General features: G+C 39.0%; 2 protein-coding genes, 1 long non-coding RNA gene and 2 pseudogenes across 3 annotated transcripts in view; all 5 read left to right on the forward strand.

Moving 5' to 3' along the window:
• LOC110045195 (uncharacterized) overlaps window positions 1–27,160 on the forward strand; it is a 74,172-nt gene that overhangs the window by 28,840 nt on the left and 18,172 nt on the right. The window contains exons 5-7 of the mRNA XM_089280063.1: window positions 15,900–15,965; window positions 16,188–16,293; window positions 16,657–16,730. Coding sequence (XP_089136189.1) covers window positions 15,900–15,965; window positions 16,188–16,293; window positions 16,657–16,730 — 246 coding nt within the window. The remainder of the gene's footprint in view (window positions 1–15,899; window positions 15,966–16,187; window positions 16,294–16,656; window positions 16,731–27,160) is intronic.
• On the forward strand, window positions 977–14,861 carry LOC149097264 (uncharacterized). Its single transcript, XR_016204279.1, has 2 exons — window positions 977–1,038; window positions 8,386–14,861. It is a non-coding gene; the product is annotated as an uncharacterized LOC149097264 (long non-coding RNA).
• Window positions 3,882–5,201, forward strand: LOC149097265 (uncharacterized; annotated as a pseudogene).
• Window positions 5,223–6,075, forward strand: LOC149097266 (uncharacterized). The gene has a single exon (XM_089280065.1). It carries the CDS (start codon window positions 5,223–5,225, stop codon window positions 5,868–5,870), a length of 648 nt encoding a protein of 215 aa, XP_089136191.1. The 3' UTR covers window positions 5,871–6,075.
• On the forward strand, window positions 6,138–7,633 carry LOC149097267 (uncharacterized; annotated as a pseudogene).

Consider the following 27,160-nt stretch of genomic DNA (forward strand, 5'->3'; position numbering starts at 1 on the left):
CAGCAATGGTGGACAGCAAAAAAGCAACTGACAAACAACACTGAGCATGTGACTCAAAAAACAAGCCCTTGGGCCCAGGCCCCAGCAGTGTGTGAGAAAACATTTTCCACTTATTTCATTCCTCAGCCAGTGGAAAATACAATGTATTACGAAAATTAACGCCATTTGAAATTCTGAGCAGTGCAGTTCTGAGTTGAAGTGTTTGAGAAGAAAGGGGGTGAATATTTTTGCTTTAGGCGGTTTATTAGTGTCACTAAATTCGAGATTAGTGTCATTACTGTCCCTTCAAGACACACTGGTTCTGAGTTGAAGTCTTCCCGAAGAGAGAGGTCACTTGAGACATTTTGCTTTCACGCTGTTTCACAGAAGGAGTTGAGAAGAGGGTATTGTGGTGAGTAAACCAGTGCTTTCTGTCTTTCATTGACCTTTTTATGTTTTTCTTAAGAGATACTTTTTCACTATGACATGGCTTTTGAATTACTCATCCATGTGGAGGACTGAAATGCTTTAAAAGATGCTGTCCAGTTTTAGATCGATCTTGGCCCCTTCTAGGACAAACTAGATATCCATATTTGCTCTCCGTGCCTTAAGACAATTAACATTATAATTATTGATCCTTAATTCATTTGGTTGTTGCGTTAAAAATATGGTCGGAAAGTTAAATGCTGATTTTATGGCCAATTTATAGTTACTTTCAGTAAGATTTAACTTCAGAAGCAGTTCCTCAAATGTTATACGTTCACCTTCTTTCAAGTTATTTAATTTTTTAAATAGTTTTCCAGGTGTCTTTGTGTTGTTTTATGTTGTGTCGAGGTGTATTATTCTTTAAAGGATAAAGTATTTCAGTTGCCCTTATGGGTGGTTTTGGGTAATTAAATCAAAATTTATTCTTTGATTTCTTTCTACAGGTATGAGAAGGCCTGTGAATCTGCCTGTTAACCAGCTTTTGCAGCTCCGGGTCATTAACTGGCAACTGACAACAAATAATGTTATCAATAAACTCTGTAACAATAGCATCATCATCAACTCCAAATACTGGTACATTTTCTAACTACATAAGCATGTGAATGTGAGGTGAACTTGGTATTCCTCTCTGTAGAACCAGTCAGAAGTGTTTCCTAATGCTAGTGCTTCACCATTTTTTCTGACATACCTGTTTCCATATGTATGTTAGTTTATTTTGGGACATATTCATGCTATGGCACCCAGGAAAAATTAGGGAGGGTGAGGGAAAATAACAATGAAATAAAGAGACATGAAAGGATAAAAGTGCAGAAAGAAACACCTGATACTCCACTTTGCATAAGAAACTATCCTGGCATACAGCGAAATGTGCAAAAGTTTGCTCCAAAGTTTAATTGAAATTTTGCGGCCTGTTGAGTGATAATTTGCTAGAACAAAAGACGACATTTCTTCGAATTTTTTGATAAGTTAACGAAAAATTGCGAGCACTAACGATAATTCACCAGCTTATACACAAAATTTTGCAAGGCACTAAATGGCAGTTCGCCAGCATGCGTGCAATTTTCATGTAACTTACACAAGATAAATTTGGATTCATGTATTTGTTTGTAAATTCGTGCCAGAGAACACGGTATGCAGTCATTGATTGCTGTATAAGAGGATAACGTACAGTGTTATCTATGACGTATGTTACTTGAATCTCACATGCCAAAAATTTGCGAAAGTTTTTCAAGCAGGTTTGTTTTCTTGAATTCAGTTAGAATTTGCTTAATTACTATTATGAAGACAGCGAGCTCAGTTCGTTCCACAAACAAAACAGAAACATCTCCAGTTCTGGGTATTAAGCTGCTAAAGCAAACAGCCACAAACAACTTGTTGTCGAGAATATGATTACGTAATAAGCGTGCGACGCTGTTAATATTTACTTAAAACTGACAAGAGACAAAAGAAGAGATCTTTTTTTGTACACGTGGGATTGAGTTGAACGAGCGAGTAATGAAAAGTGTATATCGAGAGTGATTAGTGTTGAGCTTGATGTAAGCCTGTATTGAGAAGTTAATCAGAGCATTAAAGCAATTCACAACACAAGCGGCACCTCCGACGGGACAAGACGAAAGTGAGAGTGCTCAAACAAGAGCAAGAATCCGACCCGAGCAAATATGACGGAGAAGCAAATAGCAGAGTTGGACACCAAAGTTAAAATGCTTTACTTCAAGCTCAACCAAACCGACGAGATAGTGGAGAAACGAGAACGACAATCTTTAGAGCGCCACCAATCATCGATTACAAGTATTGTTAGTGCAGTGGATACGCTTAAATCCACAGTAGAGGAAAAGAAGTTCACAAAGGGAGAGAGCAAGGACGCAATAAAAACATGGAGCGGAGAAATCGAAAAACACCTCGAGAAGGCTGACCAAGCAACAAACAGAGTTCAATCCACAATCCAAGCGATAGATATGGAGGAGCAGGAGAAAAAAGCGTTGGAGAATCATAAACTGCAGATGGAGTTCAAGAGAGATTTTAGAGCAGAAAGCAGAGTTTGAGAAAAACTGTGAACAACAAAAAGCAGCCACCGAAGCGACTGAAGAATGTAAATCGTCTTCAGCTGCCAAGCTCCCCAAATTATCCATAACGAAGTTCAATGGAAGGATAGAAGAATGGCTCCCTTTCTGGGGGAAATTTACATCCGAAATAGATTCCACTGACCTGGCACCCCTCACTAAATTTGGATATCTAAAAGAGCTGTTGGAGCGGCATGTGAGCAAAGATATTGATGGGCTACCATTTACAGAGGAAGGATACGAAAACGCGAAGGCTATTCTCGAAGCGGAATATGGACAACCGACAGAAATTGTAAATGCCTATATCAAGAACATAATGGTGTGAGGAGTGACCACGACGTCCCCCAGATCATTTGAAATTATTCTGCTTCTGGTTTCGGTAATAATATGTTTTTTACAGGAGCGGGTTATCAGCCCGCAGCCCAACCCCCAACCTGGAGGACCAGGGAGCCTCTTCGTCTGACCCCTACCCTTTGACCTGTTCAGCATGGGTGACCCTACCAGGTGCGCATGGCACCCGCCGACATAGCTTTGGGGTCACTGGGACACGCAAACCACTCCACCACGATCAGGTGATGACTCCATGGAACATAATGGAGCTGCCGATTATTACCGGAGCAAATCCAAGAAAGGTCAAAGAGTTTTATAAACAATTGCACTTCAACGTACAAAGTTTGGACACGCTTGGACGGCTCGCAGATGTCAAGGGAAACGTGAGATGTACTTTGGACAAGCTTAAAGGAGTCAAGGCCGATCTGGTGCGTGGAAATGAAGGCTGGAAGGACTGGGGTTTCAAAGATCTTTTGACAGAGCTGCTGAAGTGGACCCAAATCAATCCGGTAGAAGAGTTTGCTGCAGAAAAGCCAGAGAAAGACCCAACGGAAAAGAAATCAACAATTTAAACCGCCCCTGCCTGCCTTCAATACACATCAATCAAAGCCGTGTTCCAGAAATCAGTGTGTCTACTGCGAGGATGACAAACACAGAGCAATTAATTGTACAAAGGTCACAAGTGTTCATGACAGACAGAAAATCCTATCAGAGAAAAAACTGTGCTTCAATTGCACAGGTGTAAGACATCACGCTGATGAGTGTAAAAGCAAGTTAAGGTGTCAGATCTGTGATTGCAAACATCACACGTCCATTTGTCACAAGCAAGAAAACAAGACCAATCCACTCCTTGTCACCACAGGAATTCCAACTGGAAATGTGACATATCCAGTTGTTGTTGTCGAAGTGGAAGGAATTAAATGTCGCGCTTTGTTGGACACGGGTGCGGGGAGCTTGTACGCATCTGCTGCCCTTTTGGACCGCATTTCAAGCATTGGGCACAAGAAAGAAGTCCAAAAGATAGAGATGTTGCTAGGAGCGTCAACAAGAGAAGTAGAGCTGGCTACTATCACCATTTCTGATGTAAACAGAGAATTTTCAATGCCTGTGGAAGTCACTAAAGTGGACAAAGGAGAACTGCTTTTCCTGGAAAACCCAAAGTATCAAGAAGTGATCGCAAGAAATCCACACTTGTCCGGAGTTGTAATGAACGATGTGGACACAAAGAGCCGCCTACCAGTGCACATAATTCTAGGAGCCAGTGACTACGCTAAAGTGAAAACAGAGAGTGTACCGAAGATCGGTGAGCCTGGTCTGCCGGTGGCTGAGTTGACGAAATTCGGCTGGATTATCATGTCTCCAGGAAAAGAGCCTCTAGACTTAACAAATGTACTGTTAACTCAAACATCCCATGTAGATTACCAGGAACTTTGTCGTCTTGATGTACTTGGGTTGTCTGACACACACCCTAACGACCAGAGCAGCGTGTATGCCGAATTCAAAGAGCAACTTGTGCGACACAAGGAGGGCTGGTAGGAGACTGGCTTACCATGGCAAGGAAATCATCCTTTGCTACCAAACAATAAGGACGGAAGTCTTCAACAACTCGCAAGTCTAAACAAGAAGCTTGAGCGTCAGGAACTGACAAATCAATGTGCAGAGATAATTGAAGATCAGAAGAAAGAAGGGGTTGTCGAGAGAGCAGACGAGTCATCTAGTAATTGCCGAGAATTCTACATACCACACAAACCTGCCCTGAGAACCACAGCGGAGTCAACAAAACTGCGAATTGTGTACGACGCATCAGCACGAGCCTTCAGCGGTGCTCCGTCGCTAAATGACTGTTTGCATACTGGCCTGCCCCTGCAGAACAAACTCTGGAGCGTGCTAGTAAGAGGGCGCTTTAACCCCATGGCCATTACCGGCGATTTACAGAAAGCATTTCTGCAAGTGAGAGTAAAAGAGTCTGACCGCGATGCAATGCGCTTTCACTGGCGCCGAGACGAACAATCCCCATTGGAGACCCTTAGATTCACCAGAGCCCTATTTGGACTTGCACCATCTCCTTTTCTACTGGGTGGAGTGATCGAGGTGCACCTTAACCATTGGGAGGAGAAAGAGCCGGAACTAGTAGCCAAGATTCGCAAGGAACTGTACGTTGATGACTTAATCTCGGGATCAACTACAGTGTGCAAGACTCAAGAACTGAAAGATAAGACCACAACAATCTTCCAAGACGCTTGTTTCAACCTTCATAAGTGGCACTCAAACGTCCCCAAGCTGGAATCAAAGCAGTCTCCTCAAGCAGAAGGAGAACCAACCTACGCAAAGCAGCAGTTAGGAGTCCCACAAGGAACATTTTCTAGTATGCTCGGTCTCCCGTGGAACAAAGAACAAGACTCACTTAGCATCACAGTCCCACCAGAGAAAGCAACGCTGAGTAAGAGAGGTATCTTAGCTAAGCTAGCAAAGATATATGACCCCCTGGGACTTGTCTCGCCAGAGACACTTAGTGGCAAACTCATCTACCATGCAGTTTGTGATACGAAAGGAGCCTGGGACGCAGACCTATCAGGTGATCTTGCCAAGCTGTGGGTCAAGTGGGAAAGCAAACTGCCAGAAAGCTTTACCATACTGAGATCGCTAGTTGTTCATCAAGAGGAAATCGAACAAATCGATCTACATTCGTTTGGAGACGCGTGCGCAAATGGAGTCGCAGCCTGCGTTTATGCAGTCATCCGACAAGCATCCAGAACTAGCCAGGGCCTAATTGCAGCTAGATCGAGACTGTCCAAACAAGGACTGACCATCCCGCGGTTGGAATTGGTCGCTGGTCACATGGCTGTGAACCTCGTTGACAATGTGAGAGACGCTCTGGACGGGCTTCCTGTAAGAAGCACACAATGCTGGTTGGACAGTTCAGTAGCCTTGTACTGGATTCGAGGGCAAGGAGGATATAAGCAGTTTGTAGCAAATCGCGTGCAGAAAATAATCAGTCACAAAGAGGTGGCATGACGCTATGTTCCCACAGCAGATAATCCCGCTGATCTTGCAAGTCATGGAGGGCACATAGAGGAAGCTGATCTGTGGTGGCATCAACCAAAGTGGCTTGGAACTCCAGAACTTTGGCCAGCGGACGTACTAAACGAGCCATCAGAAGAAAGCCAAACCGAAGCTAAACTTGTGCAGAAAGTGCTGGGAGTTGCAGTAAACGAGAAAACCGAGATTGAAGAAGTGCTACACAGGTTTCAGTTACAGAAAGCTGTACGTATCTGTGCGTGGATGCGGAGATTCGCACACAACTCGCTCCGTAACCTAGGAACACCACGCATCCTGGGACCACTGACAACTGAAGAGACAAACAGCCAGCAGCTCTTCTGGGAGAAACAGGCTCAGAAGAATTGTGACATTGAACAAGATCGCGTGGTGCTGAACCTACAGCCAAACCAGGATGGACTATTAGAATGCCGGGGCCGAATACAAGGAGAGTATCAAGTTTACATACCAGAAACCAGCATGCTTGGTCCCCGACTAGTAGAGGAAGCACACCAAGAAACACTGCACGGGTGAGTGGGGCTAACCATGGCCAAGGTGCGTACCCGTTACTGGATTCCAAAATTGAGACAGCTGGTGAAGAAAGTGCGCAAGAGCTGTCATGGGTGCAAGAGGTTTCAAGCATCGGCGTATGCAGCTCCGCCGCCTGGAAACCTGCCAACTACCCAGGCGCAAGGAACCAACCCATATCAAGTGATTGGAGTGGACTACGCTGGTCCAATCCGATATCGAGTGTCTAAACAACGAGAGGGAAAGGCCTATGTCTTGCTATATGCCTGCAGTCTTACGCGGAGAATTTATCTTGACCTCCTACCAAACTTGGAAACAGCAGAGTGCCTAAAGAGTTTGAAGCAGTTTATCGCGCACTGAGAACGACCGGAACGAATCTATTCAGACAATGGCTGAACCTTTGTTGGCGCAGCAAGTTGGATTAGAGCTGTCATGGATGACGAACAACTGCAGACATACCTCTCCATCAATCAAATCAAATGGCAATTCAATCTCAGCCGCGCGCCGTGGTGGGGAGGGCAGTTTGAACGATTGATTGATCTTGTCAAGGCAGCCCTAAGCAAGACAATAGGGAATGGCCTACTACGGTGGAAAGAGTTACAAGAAGTCCTACGTGGAACGTGCTATTCAACAGCTTTACCCCCTGGAACTATCGTGTGACAGACAGCTGCCAGCATCGCAGGCGAGAATGAACCCAGAGGCTGCCCCATTTCGCCCAAGACGTGATGCTGCAGTTGCAGCGCACTTACGTTTACAAGAGATTAACCAAGAGGAAGTCTGAAATGGACAATCTGAACGAACAGTGCTATCAGCTTGCATTTAGCTGACAGACTGACACTATAGAGACAGTCGTTTTGTTTACCTTAAGAGAAATGATTATCAATGTGATGAGTGTGATTATTTTATTCGAGGCAGCTCGAACTTGAGTGGAAAAACATATATCTCCCCCGGAGATATATGGGGGGAGTGTGTTGAGAATATGATTACGTAATAAGGGTGTGACGCTGTTAATATTTACTTAAAACTGACAAGAGACAAAAGAAGAGATCTTTTTTTGTACACGTGGGATCGAGTTGAACGAGCAAGTAATGAAAAGTTCATATCGAGAGTGATTAGCGTTGAGCTTGATGTAAGCCTGTATTGAGAAGTTAATCAGCATGCTCTGATTAACTTCTCAATACAGGCTTACATCAAGCTCAACGCTAATCACTCTCGATATGCACTTTTCATTACTCGCTCGTTCAACTCGATCCCACGTGTACAAAAAAAGATCTCTTCTTCTGTCTCTTGTCAGTTTTAAGTAAATATTAACAGCGTCACACCCTTATTACGTAATCATATTCTCGACATTGTGAGGACCTGTCAATCAAAACACACCTTTCTCTAGCTGGATATGCCATGTGTTGCAATCAACGATTCCCGTGTTTTGCAAAGTTGCCACAATACTTGTCGTACACCAATACAGCCTAAACCGTCATAAACAAGGGTCATCGAAGCCTCCTTTGAACAAAGTTTTTAACTTCACTTTTATAGAAAACCAGAATTTTGTCAATGTGTAACACTCAAGAAACCATTCAGCTGTTGTTTTATTCCATCCCAGCCCCATCATGGTTATTTGTTATAAAAATACTGTGTGCACTTTGCTCCATTTTCGTATGTAGTATTCTTTGGGACTCTAAAACTTACAGGGATAAACAATTTGGAAGACCTCCATTACAGTAGTACAACCACGATTCGTTTCTAACATTTATTACAAGTTTATTTATTGCCGGTGCGAGACCTTTGTGTGGCAGCAATCCCACGTTTTGGAAGCTACTTTGGATCTAGCGGATTTTCATCTTGCTGTTTTTGTGCATCTGCTGATCTATAAATGCTTTTGCATTTGTATACAGCTTTGCTGGTCTTCTTGAGCACGGTATATCTGCCACAGAACCAGTAATTTGCAGCTTTCATTCTTTATTCATAGCGGATGATTCCTGGTCATGAATGGTCACTATAGCAGCAAACAATGCAAGGCCGGGCAGAGACTGGGGTTGGCACAAAATATTGTGTGGCTGTACACGCTGTAAAAATGGCTTTTTGGCAAGCATATTCTGTGATTAACAACAAGTACATGTATTTATCGGAACTGTGGTGTTTTGGGTTTTGGATAAGGTCAACAATTGAGTGTTCCTAGCAAAATAACCAGGTGAGTTTCATAGCTAACAGGTCGTGGAGTTGTGATGTTATTTCGACAGATTAACGGCTTCTTTCATGCTCGATTTTCAGAGAGGTCATTCATGTATTTCACTGTATTTATTGATGAATGGAAGATTGTTAGAAAAATTGCAGCGAATTTTCAGGAGCAACAAATTATCATTCAAAAAATCGTGGAGAATTTTCGGGAGGAGCAAATTATCACGCACCACGAATTATCGTTCAAAAATTTGCATGGATCGGAACAATAGGCATCATGAAAAGGCGGGGAAATTTCCTCGAGATATCATTTCAACTTAAATATATTCGAAAAGCCAAGAAAAGCCAGGAATTTCTTCGAAATCTGCTTGCATTACTTTTGCACACTACTGTACCTGTTTCCATATGTATGTTAGTTCATTTTGGGACATATTCATGCTATGGCATCCAGGAAAAATAGGTCTGCAGAGCTTACATGTGTGTCTTACAAGTTATACTTATTAGGATTAAACTGAATTATCATGAAAAAATGAAAGACACTACAAAGATTTTCAACTGGAAAGGTCAGTGATTGATTGTAGAAGGTGAAAATAAGAGGTATTTTTAAAGAATAGGGTGCTAGTACAGAGAATCACAAAGTGTGCTCGTGTGGGGCTTCCAATTATTTAGTTTTATCGTACTAGTAGTTACAATATGGTGAATGAGATACTGCTGTATTGTAAATGTATTTGCTAATTTGCGAGTAATTGAAAGTTATTGCTTTAGCTGATAACTAAAAAGATTAATAGGCCTTGATAAATATATCCCAAACAAAACTTTAAAAAAAACCAAGAAATATGAATTTTTCTTAAGGCTTTAGCACACTATTTGTGAAAGTCAGCAAAATCAGCAAAAGATTAACTGATTCATTGTATTATTTCCTGCTACAAAGCAAGCCCTTTAAAATGTAGGCAATCGGTTAATTGGGGAGCATTTGCCATTTTTTGTGCTAGCTGATGAGATGAGATATTTGCTACTGGAGTGTAGATATCTCTCAATCACTCAATCAATCAATCAAACAGTCAATCATTCAATTCAATAATATTTTAGCTTCATTTGTAACACAAAATACAAGCTCACACCATATCAAAGCATAACCACAATAGCTCTAATTTGAGTGGATTCCCAAGGAAGCCTAAATCTTTTTATGAAGCCCGCAAATAATTAACGGTTATTCCATGAGTGCAGGTTGGATATGAGACGATGGATAGCCAATGAGACATGTGGCATTGAGTTCACTATAATCATTTCATATCCAACAAGCGTGAGTGCAATAATCGTTTTTATTATACATCGTAGTCACCATCTGCTTTCTCATTGACTAAAAGCCTACAGTTAATTCTGGGATACAGCGCAACCTACTGATTATTCACTAATCTGCTAGCAGATTAGTTGATAATCTGTTGGTTGTGTGCAGAATGCATGGTTTTCAAGAGCGGTGTCAAGTTCACGTAAGAACATGGCTTGTCGAAAATAAACTGTGTTCGGTGCAATAATGCATTTGTCGTTATTTTCTTTACTGTGCCTTTCAATAACATGTGGACCCTGAAATTCAAAGCTCAACCAACAAATGCGTTTTGTGCTACCGTCAATCAAATGTTCGGCAGCTCCTCCCAGCTAGCGACTATGTTGTCCGAACTGTGCTTGACAATTTGATTTGATTATCGTACGCTCAGCAGTAGTCAGAAGCTGGGAGGAGCCGCTGAACATTTGATTGACGGTAGCGAAAAACGCATTTGTCGGTTGAGCTTTGAATTTTAGAGTCCGCATGTTATTGAAAGGCGCAGTAAAACAATGTATAATAAAACAATTATGAGATTCAGTTTTTGTGATATCTGAAATAATCAAGGTCTCGGTTATTGTTATCAGCCTCAGCCTTTGGCTTCAGCTGATAACACTTACCTCGACCTTGATTATTCTGTATATCACAAAAGCCTCATCCAATAATTGTTTATAATAATTAAATTATAAATATAAACTAACCATGTTTGCAGAGCATGGCATATTCCTGAATGATGTACAAGTATTATGGCTAACAAGCCAATGAAAACTCAAATTGTATTATGCAATGATCCAGTTTTAAATAAAACTGATTGTACATGTATATATGGCTTAACAAATTTAAACAGGAAGATCTGTTAGATCTTATAACCGCGCTTTTAAAATTTAACTGTTTGCTTAGCACCACAGTCGCAATGCAGTGCACATTCCAAAGCAGTCCTTGATGATTCTTTTGTTACTGTAGACATCACATCACTTGATCAACACAAACTGTATTATTACACCATCAGTCGTAGCCGTTGTGAAATCTCCGATGATGTAATGGTCTTAATCTGGAACTTTCTTCGGGATATGTATGGGGCATGAGTGATGTGAACAATACGACAATAACACTATTAACAACAGCTTTCTTTCTTAAACGTCATGATTAAATTTAATTGGTGTTTTCCACGAGTAAAGGGCTAGCAAAGTAGTCACACGAGTAACATAATTTAAGACTTCCAATATCCACGGCTACCTTCAGTATGGTGGTTATTTCCCTACCAATGACGTAATCCTTGCATGTTCTGACTTGGTCTTTGCTTGGCTTGCAAATATTTAATTTTCCTTCTGATCACCGAACTCACTGCGATGAAACAGCCAAAGAATTTATTTCATTTGCCTAAAACCAGGAGAAATACTCGCAAAATTGCAAATAAATTGATGACCGTCGCTTCTGCCGAAATAAACTTGCAAAGTAAACACGATCTTATTCGTCACGTAGCGAAAGTGAAAGCTGCAACATCAGCGCATTCCATGGCTGACGTAATACCTTTTTTTAGCGTATTTATTATTTCCCTTCGAATCCAACACTTCAATAAAACCAAAAGAAAATATATTTTACACACAAATAAAGAAAACAATATCCGTAACATTTTCCTTGTATTAATGTTTCAACAGCTTTTGGTGAGTAAACATCACAGGTTGCATCATTCAAAATTTGGCCGAGTGGAAGTTTGGGTCTGGTCACCAACAAAACTAAAAAAAAATATATAAAATAAACTACGGGTAAACCATGAACTGCGCTCGGTCCATGGCCATACGGTTAATAAGCAAATCCATACATCACATTAATGCATGATCAACAATGTTAATTAAAAAGAATTAGCATAGAAATCATTGTCTAAATCTCCAAATATACTAAGCTTACTTTTTGAACAATGTGATTATGATTTCTAAGTACAGTAAACAAATGCAAATCAACTGTAATATGGTAATTTATTTCACTTTGGACAAAGAGAAAAGGTGACAGTTCATATTCAGACTGAAGCAAAGAAGTGTACTTACTCGAAAGGGTAGAAATATATTCCGCAAATCAGCGGCTTTACAGTCAACTGATCGTTGAATGACGTCTTCCGTGACTTACATTTGTAAACAAGTAATTCCACTAATTCCATCCAAATGTAAAGCGATGAAATATATTACCCTCTTGTTTCCGAAAGTCTTGAGAAGGCGTCTGTGATTTATATTGTTTTCAAACTCAAGCGGTACTGTCTTCGAATTTGTGTTCATGCGAAGAAGCGTACTTACTCAAAAGGGTAAAAATATATTCCACAAATCGACGGCTTTACAGTCAACTGATCGTTGAATGACCTCTTCCATGACTTACATTTGTAAACAAGTAGTTCCACTTATTCCATCCAAATGTAAAACAATGAAATATATTACCCTTCTGTTTCCCAAAGTCTTGAGGCGTCTGTGATTTATGTTGTTTTCAAACTCAAGCAGTCCTGTCGTTGAATTTGTGGTCACCGATGGAGACATTTTAAACTTCTGACGATTCAAAGCAATGAATATTGGCTTTTAAAAGTACAATGGCTCCTGTAGAACCTGCACTGGACACATGCCAAGTCTGTCCTAGCTTTCGATGGGAACTCTACTCCCATTGTCTCGATTTGTCAACTTGCATAAACACCAGAAAGTGAAACAACAATTGCAAATGGGTTTCGTTATTTGTACTTAATTACAAAGCTAGATTTTCGACAAACATAAAAGAAATGATAAGATGCAGAACTCAAGACCAAGCTCAAAATCAAATACGACTTACCTTTAAAACTAAAAGCAGGGGAAACCAGAGACCATGGTGGCTAGTGCGCCGTATGACACAAGACCAGGTGACTGACTCTCGTAGACAAAAAAATGAAGAAATAAATCAGCTCGTGGCATAGTGTGGCTATACACCTCGTGTAAGCCACACAAAAATTGGTGAGGGTGAGGAAAAATAACGACAAAATAAAAAAGCAACAAAGTATAAAAGTGGCAGAAAGAAACACCTGATGCTCTACTTTGCATAAAAAAATTATCAATGAGCTTGTGCTTTTATTGATAAGACCATTTCTAAGCCTGCATGGGGCAAACAACACTACAATACTTTTAAAGCTTTTCAACCCATTAATAGAAATTACAAAATAGCAAAATACAAAGATATGTTTAGAACCCACACAAGAAATTTCTCGGACCATAATATCTGCATGTAAACTATCAATTCCCAGTATCCACCCTGCACTAGACACATGTTCACATTGTGGACCTATTTTATATTTTGTATTTGGGATGTTCTTTTAGTGTCCGCAATTAGCTAATATTTAGCTAAAAACTGACACTTATATAAAGTTCATTCATTCACCCACTCACTCGCTCACTCACTGACTCACTGACTCACTGGCTCACTGGTTCACTGGCTCACTGGCTGCCTTTTCCACTCACTCACTCACACTCACTCACTCACTCACTCACTCATTCATTCATTCATTCATTCATTCATTCCATCTCTCATAAAGTAACAAAACGTTTTCTATAACTGACCTTTTGTCACCAAAAAGGCTCTCAGGCATTTGGAAGGGTAATGTGACCAGGAAACTTCCCAAATTCAGCAGATTTCATGGCATCTTATAAAACTTATACAGTTTTTCGTGTTTCTGGTTGTTTCAAGTCTCAAGTTAGGTAACACTCTTCACCTTCAATAATGTGTTCTCATTTAAATGGGTTTTGAAATCGATATTAAGTTGAAGTGGTTTCATTGAATATCAAACCAAAAACACTACAATCATTGCTGGCAACAGAATAAGACCATGCTATTATGTGACAATGTTATAATTAAATTGGTTCTTGTTTAAAAATGAGTCTGAAAAGTTATCCAGAATCAACACCAATCTGCCGTTTACCATTAGCTACTATTACAGACTCCATGATGTTTAGCTGTCTTGCTAGGAATAGTTCCATGTAGTTCTAATAAACAAAGCCACTGACTGACTGTTAAAACCAAACCGTGATAAAAATGATGTTAGCTTGATATCACAGTTCCTAAGGTGAAACTAATTCTATTTTCTTTTTTTTTTTTTCACTGTACATCGTAGCCAAACAAACTAGTTGGATTAACCTTATCATAACTGTTAAGAGTCCACTTTAGTGCCGCTACCTCTGGGGCTTTTAACCCATTGACGCCTGCATAAAATTGGCTGCGACCCACCCCTAATTCCCTGGCGTTTTTTGGAATATTTCAGAGCGAGTGAAAGCACAAAAATAAACCATATGCACAGTAACCACAGACACGAGATCAGGTTTCAAAACATCGTTTATTTAAAGTTCAATAAATGAAGGGCCAAAATATTAAAAGATATCAACAAAAGAACTCAACTTGATGTGTAAAACTGATAAGAAAACAAGAAATTATATTTTTTTCTTTGCTGTGTAACAAAAGCTGAGAAAATTGAATATGCAAAAATGAGTTAATTTTTGACTTCCGAGGACAAAATGAAACCAAATGCAACAGAATTTCCACTCTTTTGCCATAATGGATAACATTATTTTGAGAAAACACCAGAAAATAAAGGTGAAAGAATTATGAAAATACCAATTTAAAAAGAAGAAATCAGATAATTTCTTCGCTGCGCAATGAAATAATACAGTGCAGTGAAAGAAAGATGAAAGTTGTACATCAAAAAGACGACAAAATAACAAGCCAATTATTTTGAGATAAATCGTATTTTAACTGTGTTACAGTAATTTAGTGCTCACTTAGTTCTTTTCTCATGAGTTCTGTAGTAGCTGAATACGACTCAAAAAAGTACATTTGAACGAAGCGAATAAAGTAAACAAATAAACCACAGGGTCGCCGTAAATTAAATTAGCAGAAATCCAGCGTGCAAAAATACTGTTCACTTTTAAAACCTAAAATTCCCAAATAAAGGCAACCAAATGAAAGAAACATGACAGGAAGTTCAATAACAATAAATTTTCATTCAAGATGAGGCAGAAAAAAGAAGAACTTATTTAAAAGCGTAACAATGTTCAAAATTTCACAGATGTGCTTTGCTGCAGGACCGCATGTTGAAATTAATTCTTCACGCTAAAGCGAAAGCTTGAGTTTTTGCTGACAAGTTTTGCAGTTATTTTATCGGCCATGGCTTTACCAATTGTTCTAAAAGTGGAATTCAACTTCGGTGTAATACTGTACAGTACCATTTTTGTTTTCTAAAGTCCAGGAAGCTGCTTTAAATCCATGATCTGTATTCAAAACTCACTTGAAAGCGCACCGATCGTCATGGAAAGGTTTGAGGACTCTGTATACCTTGATCTTCCATTCTGAAGCCACCTAAACATCGATTTATGTTTTTCCATTCCATTTTAAGTGTCAAGGAAGAAATTTCTCCGTTTTAGGAATGAAAACAAGACCCTGGAAGTTTGGAGATTTGGCCCGCAACGCACCATGAGTGCATGATTTTAAGACGAAAAACCATCTTTCTAGGACCAGTAAAGTCCTATAAAAATATGCTCAGAAAGTCGATTCTCGTTGGTTTATTTGTCCTTAACAACAATAGAACAATAGGAGATCCAAAAAGTCTGCAGGGAGGGTAGGAAAGGCAATTGTCCTCACATGCTTTTTTACAGCCAGTTACAGCCGGCACAGGAAATTGGGGGTGGGTTTTTGACTGGCCTGTTATGGCCGGCACAGGAGTCAATGGGTTAAATCACATAGATAATGCATGCCTTGTGTGCCTATGTTTATTTTTTGTAAGCAGTAGTCCTACTTGCTGGATTTTGTGTCCTTATTCATATTTATTAAAGGGTTTGTTATATTGCAGGGTCTGTAAATTTTCTGTAACTTTGAGTGGGCTTAAGAACATTTCTTGTTACACTGGGTACTTTGTCATGAAGGGTTTTCTTTATAATTAAAAGTGGTTCGTCAAAAGAAAGTATTTCTAATAATTCATTTCTTTGTTATAGTTTGACTGTACTTTAGGTGAGGCCCATCTTGTGCAACGTAAAAAGAGCAATGGACTTATCAATGAGGTACTTTTTAATAGTGTTTATTTTATCTTTTTCACCTGCATTTTTCTCTTACATTGCATTTTTAAACTCTAGTTGTGTTACTAAGGAAACGTCTGTTGATAAGGTGGAAATAAGATACTTGCAACATGTAGGGACAATATTGTTTGAATACCTGATCAAATTCCTAGAACAAACATTGTGAGGTTGCATCTCACAGTAATTTCATATGTTTTTGTTTCTTAGGATGAGCAAATTGTACCAAGCAGAGAAAGGCTGATTAACAATCTCTTAATAGCACGTAAAGATATTGTGAGTGTGAACATCACTAAGACTGAAGAGCCTGAGATCGGTAAGGCCTGTGTGTTAAACTCAGTAGCAATATGTGCTGCTTTGACTTGTCAAAATATAATCAGTGTTTACAGAACCTTTCAGTAAAAATAGTGAACTTTTGTATGCACCACATTTGGTTACAGATTTTGTTTATCAAAATAAACCTGGAACAGAAGGGTGAAACCTTATTTGCACATATGCAGGAATGTTTGAGTAAAATGTTGCCCTTAGTAATAATTATCAGAGAAAATTAATTTCCATTTAGCAAGTAATATGTAAGTACAAACAAGAAATTTTCACGTAGCTGGAAGTTTAAATTAATAAAAGGTTTACTTCTTGCCTCTTGCATTGCCATACTGATTTGGAAGTATCAATCCCACAGATGGCTTCACAGATGAGGCCATTGCTGCTGCACAGAAGCACACCAATGGTCAGATCATGGAGCGGCAACTCCAGGTACATAATTTCATTCCTTCAGTTACTTACTAGATGTAGGGACCTTAAGATACAATGACAGGAAGGCCAGGACAGGAATGGCAGTGGATGCAGGAAACTTTTGTGGGTCCTGTCATGTCACCAAAGACAGAATAGTTAAGATGTGTATTTTCTTACAGGACTGCAACATCAATAACTTGAGCTTCTTAAAAGCTACTCACAAAAGCACTGACATCCTTTAAACTAGAGAGATGGTAGAAATCTTATCCTATTATGGTAAGCTTAAATAATGATGAACAGCCAATGCTCAATTTAAACTTCTTTCTAAGTGAAGCAAACATCTCTGTCAGTACTTCGTAAAGAAACCAGAATTTCTGTATGAAGAAATTAAACAAACAATCTGATCAACCTGCTTCAGATGGCTTTTTGCCACCAGAGCATTTGAGAATCCTGATTTTGGGTGAATATTTCAATTCCATCTGTAATTGTAACAAGCATTATAAAAATAGGTACCCAAAGGGTACATGTGTGGGATAAGTGGATCCAAAAGGCAATGCAATCTTTGCAACTCATTTGCATTAATGGACATGAGCCGATGACAATAGTGTGGTATTCCACAGGTATCCCATACAAAAATAAAACAAACATCAAGATCCAGGTAATATAAAAAACACCTTTAAACATCAGTTTGAAAATGTGCATTTTATTTGCTTGAAAGATGCTTTCATGGGACTCATTCTTACAAAATTTTCTTGACTGTACTTACCCTGATGTATTCTCTATGCATACCGTTTGTATTTTGTTTTGCACTTGAGCACTAGAGACGGCAACTAAAAGTGACTGAAACACAAACAAACAGATAAGAAATATTTTTATTCACATTTTTTCGTTTTTCAGCGCAATATTTTATGCTATGATCATGAAATATATGAACCTAATAGCTTTCTCATCAATATAACTGAAAAAAGGTTGATTGGTAAATTTGTCAGGGCGAAGCAAGAGCAAAACACTCACGCTTTTAATACAACGGCAAGTTGGGCAAAATGGCATCCTCGACAAGACGAGGATGGCAGGCAGAGAGATCATTAAATGAGTCGAGAGTTCTTGTGTGCATGCCTGGTTGTTGAAATCTACTTCCGATAGCCATCCCAGCTTGTCCTGTAGTGGTATCGTAAGGTCCCTGCTACAATTTTTTTTTTTGGTTTAGAATCTTAATTTAATTAAACCCTTTGGAACCAAGGTCTTGTCTTTTAGTTGCAACACAAAATCGTACCATCAAATTTTATTTCTTGTGTATATAGAGTTCTGCACAAAGTAGAGTGTCTAAGAAGACATGTCTAAATATTTTTATCATCGTCATCATTATCAGTTCTAGTTCTAGCATTACAGCATGTACGTAAGGCTGCTACCCTCTGTTTCCAAGCCACCTTGTCACTGGCCAGCACTCTTAAATAGTACTCCAATCATTCTGTCCCAACTTCCTTCTCTCTGCTTCTTGTCTTCCTCTAGGCCATTCTTGGTCTCCTCAATGCCTTTCAACCTTCTGATCTCCATCCCAGTGTCACCATACAGGCACAGCATTCCGTATATTACATCTAATTGTATATGTAATAGCCTAGGTAAATTTACAGACTGAGTCTTGTATTATGTTGAGATTATATTAAGAAATGATTATTTATATCTTCATATTTTGCATTCTGCTTGCAGTAAAGAAGGGAGGTTAAAAGGTTTTGACTAAAGACAGTTTACATAAAATCTTTAAAGATTTGCTCTTCTTTACTAAGTAACTAGATGTCAAGAGTGTTTACTTGGGCTTGTATCATATTATCAAATCATACTTTACAAGTATCAACACAATGAAGACAAAGAAAAGAATCAGGATATTTTAAAACACAAGAGTTCACGTTGTTCTGTTTAGTATCCTCTTATCCAATTGCTTGTTGTTTGCTTCACGTCAGAAGTTCTGTTCGTGCAGATTATTGATTTTTTTTCCAACCTGTGAGGTGTTGGTCTCAGCACCATAGTTTCTTGTGAACTCAGTAGTTATAGTTTCGTCCAGGGGTTTGGGGAGATGCGGTGGCCTCATGGTTAGTTCCCTCGTCTCCGGATCGAGCGGTCCGGGTTCGAGCCCTGGCCGGGGACATTGTGTTGTGTTCTTGGGCAAGACACTTTACTCCCACAGTGCGTCTCTCCACCCAGGTGTATAAATGGGTACTGGCGAACTTAATGCTGGGGGTAACCCTACGATGGACCAGCATCCCATCCAGGGGGGAGTAGAAATACTCCTAGTCGCTTCATGCTACAGAAACTGGGATAAGCTGCGGCCTGATGGGCCACTTGGCTCATATGCAGACTTTACCTTTACCTTTACCAGGGGTTTCAATAAGTTTTTTAGCAGGTGGGCATGGTATGACAGCCAGGCAGAAAAAAATGCCACCTAGGGGTTTCTGGGTCCTACAAATTAATTGTCTACAGGAGATCATTGTATGGTTAACTAAATCATATTTTGACGTTATTGATCAACAGATAAATCAGTCTTTATAATCTTTTACTGATTACATAAAAAAGACAGTATCACAAAAATTCCTCGTCAGTATTCGATGATAAACTGGCTTTTCTTCTTCCTCAAGCTAGGCTTCCGGAAAACTGTTTGCTTCTCGGAACAGATAACGTCCGCAGACAAATATCTGTGCATATTTTCGTGCCAAACGGAGGCTATTGTGTTTATTATCCTTAAAATATTTTTCGCAACACATGCAGTTTTGAAAATTGGGGAATATTCATCACGTGAAGTGTTTAGGCCAATCGTTCAAAAATATTTGATGGATTATGAGTGGATATATTCACGCATGTGTGTCTCGTTGTTATGCATTGCCCTGAGTTTCTTTATATGAAGCATTGTTGGACAAACAAAGGACATTTTGGGAATGAAAAAGCGTGAGGCTTCAAGGCTAAAATTGCATAATTGTGAAAAACATCAATGAAAGCTTAAGTATTTTGAGTTTTTGATCGCTTTGCAAACAAACTACTGTTTATTAACGCTTGCTTGATCTTTAACTGCCAAAAAGTTGGGAAGAAAATCGCTTGAACTCCTTATTTTAGCAAATTGTTTTCATTTACTGAATATTACATGTAATGTTTACTTTGCAGTTTATGTCTGTCAACAACTCACTGGGGCAAAGAATTATTTTGCAAGTAATCCTCACAGTTTTTAAACGAAATAATCACCTTTTGCTTTACATTGACTCCCAGTTAATTTTGAGAATAGTAAATTATGAAACTACCAGGAAGAGTTTTGTGTTTCGCACACATTGGCAACTTGCTTGTGAAATGTTTATTGTCTGAAGCACTCTGTGGCCTAGTCAAAAAAATTAGATCTTCAGTTCTATTTGACACAATCATTAATTCCAGCAGTAGAAATTCTCTTTCCTTGACGAATGAATTGTTTATCAATGTTTCTATGGCGTGCCACTCGCGTTTAGTTAATTTTTCTTCAAGGAAGAGTTTTGTGTGTCGGCACGTGTCAGCAAGTCGCTTGCAAAATGTTTATTGTCTGAAGCACTCCTATAAGATCTCTCATCAAAAAAATTATTGGTTCGCTTATATCTGAGCTGCAGTGTATACTGAAAAGAGACTTGCATGATGTGCGAGTTAACTCCTGTCCATCATTTTAAATGCAAATTAATAGCACAGAATGAACCTTTTCAATGTCCAGGAGTATGATGAAACTGAGCATGTTATTATTTTTAATTCGATGCAAACAGGTTATATATTTTTCTGCTGTTTATTTAACAAATAAAGAAGCCTAAGCCGTGTATTACACTGCAATAAAACAGGACGGGCATTTCAGAACACGAGTGAAATGTAGAAAACATGAGCTGCTGGTGAGTGTTTTCTACATTTCTCGAGTGTTCTCAAATGTCCGGAGTATTTTATCACAGTGTAATACCAGCTTAGGCTTCTTCATTTGCTTTATGATATAGAGGTAATGTGGTAAAAAACAATAAAATATGGTTCTTCTATGTTTTATACTCTGATAAAACATGGTTTTGACCATTGAGAGCATGTGCAGTGTCCTATCTATTTTATAAAGAAAAATAAAACTTGAAACTTGGACCAGGAGAGAAGAAATTGGTCATGTGCCAGGCAACCAGTGAAAAACAGCAAACCAATTGAGATGATTGTCTATAGTTGTCACTTTCTGGGACCTGTTTGGCCAGGCTGAGAAATAATTGTGTAATTCCGTCAAACTTTTTAGACAAAGAGCTAGAAATGAACATTGCCAAGTATACTGTATTTTTGAAACTATTCTGTTATTTTCACTCTAAATTTATAGTGCAAACCATGAACCTACAGTGCTGGAAATAACAGTCGGTCATTGGACATTGTCTGACCAAATTTGAAATATGTTCGGCCAATTTCACATTTTGATCAGACATGATGTCCAAATATTTCACCAACACATTTTGATTTTTTCCCTTGAAGTTATAGTCCATCCATAAAAGTCGATTAGATACATTGGTAAATGGCTAACATTTCATCTTTTGCAACAGAAAATTCTGGTTTAGTCACCTTAATGGTGACTACACTTTTCTGTGTTGAGGATCAATTATAACAGTTATTTTCTCAGACATTATGTCCTTCCAGAAAATCATGTTGAAAGATCTTTGCTTCTAACATTCGACATAACAAAAGAAGTCAATCTGTCCTTTTGCTTTGCTGTAAAGGATTCTCTCACATCGGAAAACTGCTAAATGGCTGGCTGTGTTCAAAATTGAACCCCTGACCAATGAGTATGTCGTGTATGCCTATGAATTGTGTCGCTTGTAATGCATTGATCCTTCTTAATTGCATTAGCAGACGTTATAGCTACTTATGACCACTTATACAAATTTAGTGGGCAAAAAGTCTTGGAAATGTTCTTTTTTTGTGCCTTGTAGTAAGATCTTTTTTTTCTTTACAGATTAAGAAGCTAGTCATAAAAGGGGATAAGTGACAATTTTGGTTGCTTTTTTTTTTTTTTTTGCTCCAAATTAGCTGAATTTCTGCATGTGGTCTTCAATGTAATAGAAAAACGTGGTCCTGTATTTTTGTCGCTGGTTTTTGCTTTGTGTTTGAGTTAAAACGTATGCAAAAAACTTGGCTTTTCCTAGCCATGTCTTTAGGAGTTTATTTGTTGAACAGCAAACAGGCAGACTGTTTATAGCACATGAAGTCAAAATCAAATCCCACAGCATATAGAGCAGAAATCTGGGAACAGATTGTTTACATCGGTTATTGTGACGTGAACGTAACACGTGAATCGATCGAGCGGCAAACGAAATACCATCGAACAAAAAAAGAGATGTGCCGCATTAGATGTCTGTCAACTAATATTTTAAGCATTGTTTTAAAGTACCTTGTATGCCTGCCTAGTGGTTGAGAGGCATCATAAAGCCTCGATAAACCCGTAAGTCATCAGCATGTTTTAAAGAATCAAAATGTGTTCTTAAACTTCAAAGGCAGCTGATATACCCTAATCGTGTTATCGGCGTTCGAAGTCAGGTCAAGCCAGGCAGCAAAGTCCAAGAGCAGTTCTTGCCCAAGAAAAATACCCTCTGGTTAGTTGTGGCCCATTTGCCAAGCGTTACTAGCATCAAAGTTTGGAAAGCGAGAACTAGTTTTAGAGTGATAAAATTTGTCTTGTATCGACCACCATGTTTTCCTGCGCACGAGGTGTAAAGACCCTTCCCGGCATGCATTGCAATTACGTTCTGCGGACATTTCTCGAACTGGTAACTAGATTCAAACATAATAATGGCCAACAAGTAGCGATCGATTGTAACAGATCTGTGATCCAGGTTGCATTGATTTTATTTCAAATTGGCATGACTTGTAGTGTTGAGCTTCTGGGATCAGCAGACATGCAGATGTATGGAGACCTGTACGTTGTGCAGAAGGGTTAATCAGCCCTATTTATAGAGCATTTTCACGTGAAGTCATCAAATTCTTAAATCCAAAACTAAACAGCCACCAAAGTTGTTATCCTCACCAGGCATAAGAAGTATCAGCGCATTTTGAACTTTGAAGTTATGGCGGTGCGTGACATAAAGCTACAATAGAGTTGTCGCAAACTATGCATTTATCTCGTGATTTTTAGCCATTTAAGACGTTGCAGTATTTGGAAAAGTGCTTATTGAAGTGTTTTTATTTGCTTTATTTTATTTTTATTTACCCATTTTTGGACCTGAAATCAACATTTTTAAGCTTATACGTTGCGTGAAATTACCATTATCAGGGTTCTTCCATTTTGCTGTTTTCTAAGTGAAACCAACATCCTTGCCGTCACGCGTTAACATGAAATCAACATTTTAACCTATTTAGACCTGAAATCAACATCATTGAGCTTATAGGTTGCACAAAATTACCATTTTGCTGTTTTCTAAGTGAAATTAACATCCTTGCAGTCAAGTGTTAACGTGAAATCAACATTTTAACCTATTTAGACCTGAAATCAACATCCTTGCCGTCATGCGTTAACGTCAAATCAACATTTTAACCTATTTACACCTGAAATCAACATCATTGAGCTAATGCATGGCGTGAAATTGACATTTTGCTGTTTACTAAGTGAAATCAACATCCTTGCAGTCACACGTTAACGTCAAATCAACATTTTGACCTATTAAGACCTGAAATCAACCTTGCTGTCATGCATTAACGTCAAATCAACCTTTTAACTGTTTTTGAGCTGAAATTAACATTTTTTTAAGGTTTCGCGTCGCGAGAAAAATCAACATTTTGCTGTATTTTAAGTGAAATGAACATCTTTGTGGTCGCGCGCTGAGGTGACAACAAATATAAGTTTTTTGCATACGTAATGCTCAGAAACGATGCAAACTTCAGCAAAAACACATACAAAACATTGTTTAACACACCTAGAAAATAACACATATACAGGCAAAAACTAACGATAGATAAATCCGACGTTTCGGCGACATCTTGGCGCCATTGTCAAGGGAAACTAATTAAATATGCGATTTCAAGAGTAACTAAGAGTTCAGAGCGCGGACTATTGACAACTATGCTCGATCGCGCACATCGCCTGTCTTCGTCATGGTCCTACTTCACTGAGGAGTGCGAACGACTGAAGTCTGTTTTCTCTAAACTGAAATATCCCAAGCACCTTGTTGACTCCAGTGTCAAAACCTTCCTAAATTTAAAGGTCGCTGACCAGCCCTCATTACAGTCCAGATCTACGACAGAAAACACTACTCGGGTTGTCATACCCTTTAAAGACCAGGAGTCTGCTAATATCGTGAAGACACAGTTGAAAGATCTCAGTGTGAAGCTGCAGACCAGTGTTCAACCGGTGTTTACGAGCCGCAAGATTGCCCAGGAGTTCCCGACAAGCGAACCTAAGCCTCAGCTCATTGATCAACAATGCGTTGTGTATAACTTCAAGTGTGACCAGTGCGATGCTGGTTATGTCGGTTACACCCGTGGCCATCTGTTCGTATGCGTTGATGGACATAGAAGCAAGACCTCGTCAGTACGCAATCACTATGATAATAGACACGCAGGCAGGATTCCGGATGACCTTCGCAATTGTTTTAGCGTGTTGAAAAAATGCCACAACAAGTTTGATTGTCTCATTAATGAGATGTTACTCATTAAACAATTACGACCGTGTTTAAATGTACAATCAGACTCAGTTCGCGCTAAAGTCTTTGTCTAACTTATGCAAATTAGAAACTCTGAACTCTTAGTTACTCTTGAAATCGCATATTTAATTAGTTTCCCTTGACAATGGCGCCAAGATGTCGCCGAAACGTCGGATTTATCTATCGTTAGTTTTTGCCTGTATATGTTTATCTAAATCATTGTTGATTAAAAAATAACACATGCGAAATTTGCAGCTTTTTTGACAAAGTTCACGTTTGAGCAAAATACCTAACGCCAATTTTCCACTGAGCCCTTCACATAAACGAAACCGGGCTTTGTTATAATAAACCGAGCCAATCCTTTGTTATGAATCCTTTGTTATAATAAACCGAGGTGAGACTTCGACTAATAACAAAGGCTCGCTTCGGTTTAATATAACAAAGGATCGGCTCGGTTTATCATAATAAAGGCCCTGGCTTCATTTATCTGAAGTGCTCGGCTGAAAAAGGGCGTTAGGTATTTTTCTCAAAAGTGAACTTTGTCGAAAATGTTCCAAATTTCGCATGCAGTTTTGTTTAGGTATGTTTACCAATGTCCAGTAGTTTTTCCACTAAACTTTGCTTCATTTTCGAGATATTGCATACGCAAAAAACCACTCGGTTTTCCTGGCGGCGTCTTTATAAAGCAAAGCAAAAACCAGCGGCAAAAATACAGGACCACATTTTTCTATTACATGGAAGACCACATGCAAAAATTCAGCTAATTTGGAGCAAAAAAAAAGCAACCAAAATTGTCACTTATCCCCTTTTATGACTAGCTTCTTCAGATGTTATGCATCTCACTTGATTTTTATCACTTAGTTTTTAATTTTGAACCCTGGACTCTGACAGTTTGAGCCATATTTGAATAGGTAACTCATAAAGCAGAAGTGTTCATCTTTCCTGTATATAGTAAAGTACTCTTCAGAACTCGCCCTATAATGCATTGCGTGCATTGCGACATGCTGTTAGCACTTCATGAATGTACCCTAAAGCCAATTTTGGTTGCGTTCAACATAAAACTAGGTTTGCTTGAATCACATATAACCAGGAAATAATCCAGAGAAATTGATGCAGTCATCTAGTAGCATTTAATTAATCATAAATGATAAATAAATCAATGTCCAATCAAATTGATAAGATGTCCAACCAAAATTAATATTTGAAAGGATGCATGTCCTGTCAAAGAAGAAAAAGTATTTCCAGCACTGAACCTACCAGTTCCATGGTAATTGGATTTCATGGTCAATTTCAGACCCTGTACTCCCGTGGGGAAATGCGGAAGTACAGTTAATACCATAAACTTCCGAAAGTAATGACCCCTCTAATGTAGCAACCCCTCCCCCCTCCCCACAACAGTAACATCAAAAAATTGTGGTTGCTATTACATTCTGAAAGCCCAACCTTCACAAAAATAGTATATACATTTTTCCAATCAATAGTCAAGTGAAAGTTAGGTACCGTAACTTGATTGAAGGCACTCAACAACAAATTGACATTTCACAAGGTGTTGTGTTAAACCAAAACTCATTAAATTTTCTTCAAGTAACAGGAACGTACTAAAGAAAGCTTTGATTCAAATTGATATCATTTTCAACTAAAGCATATTAGAAGGGACGTTTCTTCAAATCTAATTTGAAAACTCAACCAGTGCACTAAGATATTGCTACAGCAGACTAACGTAAGGCATCTTGAAGAAGAAACAGTTTCCGGTATCTGGCAAGCTTCCCTGCCAACCACTGACAACACAATCTAGACAAAGAGTCCACCCAGATGACAACAACATAGATATAAACTGGAGCAAAGAATTGTATCATGTTTTAAGAACTGTTTTTATGAATTTGCAGCTTTTTGCTTCATAAAGAGCTCATCCATACAGACTTTATATAACATTTTTTGCTCCCCAAAAGATAGGACCCCTAGAAAGTAACAAGCCCCTAAGGCTGCTAATTCTGAAAGTAACGAGGGTTGAGTTTGCTTCACAATTTGAAGATACAAGGGCAATAACGCATGCTATAACCCGCAAAATCATGTTTTCTGAGTTGAATAAGCTTGTTAAATATTTTAGAAGACTTTTAGCTTCAGGGAAATAGCATGGGACAGCAAGAGAACTAAAGAAATTATCAATGAAGCAGCCGGGCATAGTTCTGTTCACAGCCGGTCGATTAGCCTGATGCCCAGCCCTAAATGAAACCCCTGATTGTCTATTCCGAAAACACTCAAAACCTCTAAGTGTGGACCTACCTTGAATAGGGCATACATTGGTATGTGAGATGAGCGTATATCGCATGATTCTTTCCAAAGCTTTCTTCACAAAACACAGCATTCTGTAAAATGAAGAGCGAACATACAATAATTAGCAAGCTGTCACAATTCTCATCTCCAGTTTCCACACATTCAACTCAGAATGTCTGGAACTGACCCCCCATTTGGCATCCAAGGAAAAAATCCTGTACTTTTAGACTTAGGCATTCCTATGGAAGCCCAAGTAATAGTTATTACTTTCATGAGGACAACTTGTGAATTTTATGATGAAATTAGAGGCAGGAAATGATATAAAGACCTGTACTGACGTTGAGACAACAGCTGAAGTTTGTTTCAACCTAGCTCATTGCAGAGCACAGCATTCTTGTTTAATCATAGTTATTAGAAAATTCAATGGCTCTTAGAGCCAGCTCATTCATGTCATGACTAATGTGCATTTTTTGTCCTCCTTGGTCATGAAATATTGGTACAGTTGTACCAATTAATTGGAACCCTCGGATGTGC

This window comes from Orbicella faveolata, unplaced genomic scaffold (genome assembly GCF_042242905.1).
Source record: "Orbicella faveolata isolate gen_17 unplaced genomic scaffold, um_ofav_v1 contig_47, whole genome shotgun sequence".
NCBI classification, from domain to species: Eukaryota; Metazoa; Cnidaria; class Anthozoa; order Scleractinia; family Merulinidae; genus Orbicella; species Orbicella faveolata.